The sequence below is a fragment of the Terrapene carolina genome, unplaced genomic scaffold, assembly GCF_002925995.2.
Source record: "Terrapene carolina triunguis isolate 2854851 unplaced genomic scaffold, T_m_triunguis-2.0 Scaffold50311, whole genome shotgun sequence".
NCBI classification, from domain to species: Eukaryota; Metazoa; Chordata; order Testudines; family Emydidae; genus Terrapene; species Terrapene triunguis.
This window is the reverse complement of record NW_020714662.1, coordinates 6,390-8,796: the sequence shown is the minus strand read 5'-3', so window position 1 is coordinate 8,796 and position 2,407 is coordinate 6,390. Positions and strand designations below refer to the sequence as shown.

General features: G+C 45.9%; 1 protein-coding gene across 1 annotated transcript; it reads left to right on the top strand.

Moving 5' to 3' along the window:
* Positions 1 to 5: 5 nt before the first annotated feature.
* On the top strand, positions 6 to 848 carry LOC112125836 (olfactory receptor 1052-like; the record flags this gene model as incomplete). Its single annotated transcript, XM_024224206.2, has 1 exon — positions 6 to 848. A coding segment is annotated over one exon (843 nt), but the record flags the coding sequence as incomplete, so codon positions are not given.
* Between the last annotated feature and the right edge of the window lie 1,559 nt (positions 849 to 2,407).

Sequence of the window (2,407 nt, the reverse complement as noted above, 5' to 3'; positions counted from 1 at the left end):
TGTTCCTAGTGATCTATGTGGTTACCCTGCTGGGGAATCTTGGGATGATCATGCTAATCAGGCTGGATTCTCAGCTACACATTCCCATGTACTTTTTCCTCAGTAATTTGGCTTTTGTAGATTTCTGGTATTCCACATTCATCACTCCCAAGTTCTTAGCTGATGTGATAGCAGAGAGGAAAGTCATATCTTATGCTGCATGTGTATGTCAATACTGTTTTGTCAGTTTCTTTGGGGTTACTGAGTCTTTCCTCCTGGCTGTTATGGCGTACGACCGTTACGTGGCCATCTGTAACCCCCTGCTTTATACAGCTCTCATGTCCCCGAGACTCTGTATCCAGCTGGTGGCTGGGTCATTCCTAGCTGGGTTTGTAAATGGAATGATCCAAACTATTACCACGTTAAAATTATCCTTCTGTGGCCCCAATGTCATTGACCTGTTCTTCTGTGACATCTCCCCGCTGTTATCACTCTCCTGCTCCGATACCAGCATCTATCACATCATCCTTTTGGCCTCGGCTTGTGTGACTGGGGTGTTCACCAGCCTGATTATCTTCATTTCCTATGTTTTCATCCTCTCCACCATCCTAAAGATCAGGTCCACCGAAGGGAAGCGCAAAGGGTTCAACACCTGCACCTCCCACTTGACGATCGTCACCATATTCTATGGCACTGCTCTATTTATCTATATGCAGCCCAACACCAAACATTCACGGGGTCAGGAAAAAGTGGTCTCAGTGTTCTATACGATGGTGACCCCCATGTTGAACCCCTTGATCTACAGCCTGAGGAACAAAGAGGTGAAGAACGCTTTGAAAAGGGTCATAGAACTGAGTTTTTTCCCCTAGGGAGGTAAATTTATGAGCAAACGGTGATAACTTCTGATGAGTGAACATCTGTGTTAGTATGAAAACAACAATGGGTCCTTTTGAAGGAGTTCAAATAATCTTGCTGAAGTAAAGTCCTTGAATAAAGAGAGAGTTTGAAGCATTTGGAAATGACCCATTTTTGTACATTTCACTCATTTTAATGCATTTCTTCAGGTGCCCCAAGTTTAATATTGTCAAAACCTGGAACCCTCAATTGAGATTTTCAAGGCAGGGCCGGGGATTTAGCCACAGCTCACACCAATAGCATCAGCCAGTGGCTTGTGCCTGTGTCCCTCGAGAAAGAGTTACAGAGCAGGTCAGCTTCCCTAGGGAAGGTTATAATAGTACTGGATTGCTTAATTCTCAGGGATCTGACTGAAATTAAATTCACCGCAGCCGTTGGACGGTTGTTATCTGTGCTCTTCACACAATAACCATTCACCAAAGAAATGACTGAATTAATTTTTCACAGGATTCATCAATTGTCCAGAGTTTGATGTCACCCTTTTCGTATGGTTTTTAATAGTCTGAGCGGTCAGTGTTTGGGGAATCTCGGTATGATCACGTTAATCAGCAGCAGCACTCAGGTTTACACTCCGATGTGCTTTTTCCTCACTAACCTGGCTTTTGTAGATGTCTTTATTTCCACATGCCTCACCCCCAAAGATGCTGGCGGACTTGTAAGCGGAGAGGAAAGCCATTTCTTCTGCTGCCTGCATGACTCAGCTCTGGTTTCTCAGGACTTTGGTGATGATGGAGTGCCTCCTGGTGGCTGTGATGGTGTATGACAGGTATGTGGCCTGCAGTAATCCACTGCTCTGTACAGCCGTCATGTCCCTGAGACTGTGTCCAACTGGTGGCTGGGTCCTTCTTAGCTGGATGTGTAAATACAACGGTGCAAACATTTGTTGTCTTGAGATGATCCTTTTGTGGCCCCAATCTCATTGATTTGTTCTCTTGTGACATTTCTGTAATATTATCACTCTCCTCTTCGGATGCCACCATTCGTCATATTATCCTTGTGTTCAAGACTCACACACTGAAGAAGAATTGTTACAAAGTTCCAATGGGGCAAGACTGCCAATGGGGAATGGCTGCCACCAGGTGGGTCTTAGATCCAAGTGCAACCACAGGCCTCATTACAGCCCATGGATGTGCCAAGCACCCTCTTTCAGGCTTAACAAAAGGAGCAATCAAGCCCCTTTAGGTGCAACAGCTGCAGACAATGTGCCCAAGCTGTGTGGCCAAGCCAGAGCTAACCCTGGTAGATTAACAGAGGTTTCTCTAGTTGCAAACGCAAGGTGGTTGGGTATTGGCTGCAGGCTGTGTCTACCTCTACACTTGGAGATGGGGGTGTCTATCTCGAGTAGACATTTTTGCACTAGCTCTCATCAAACTAGCTCACTAAAAATAGTACTGTAGCCACGGTAGCACAGGCAGCAGCAAGTGGTGCCACTGGGTAGCAGCCCTGAGTACATACCCTCCCAAAACCCACTGGGTTCATAGATTCATAGATTCTAGGACTGGAAGGGACCTCG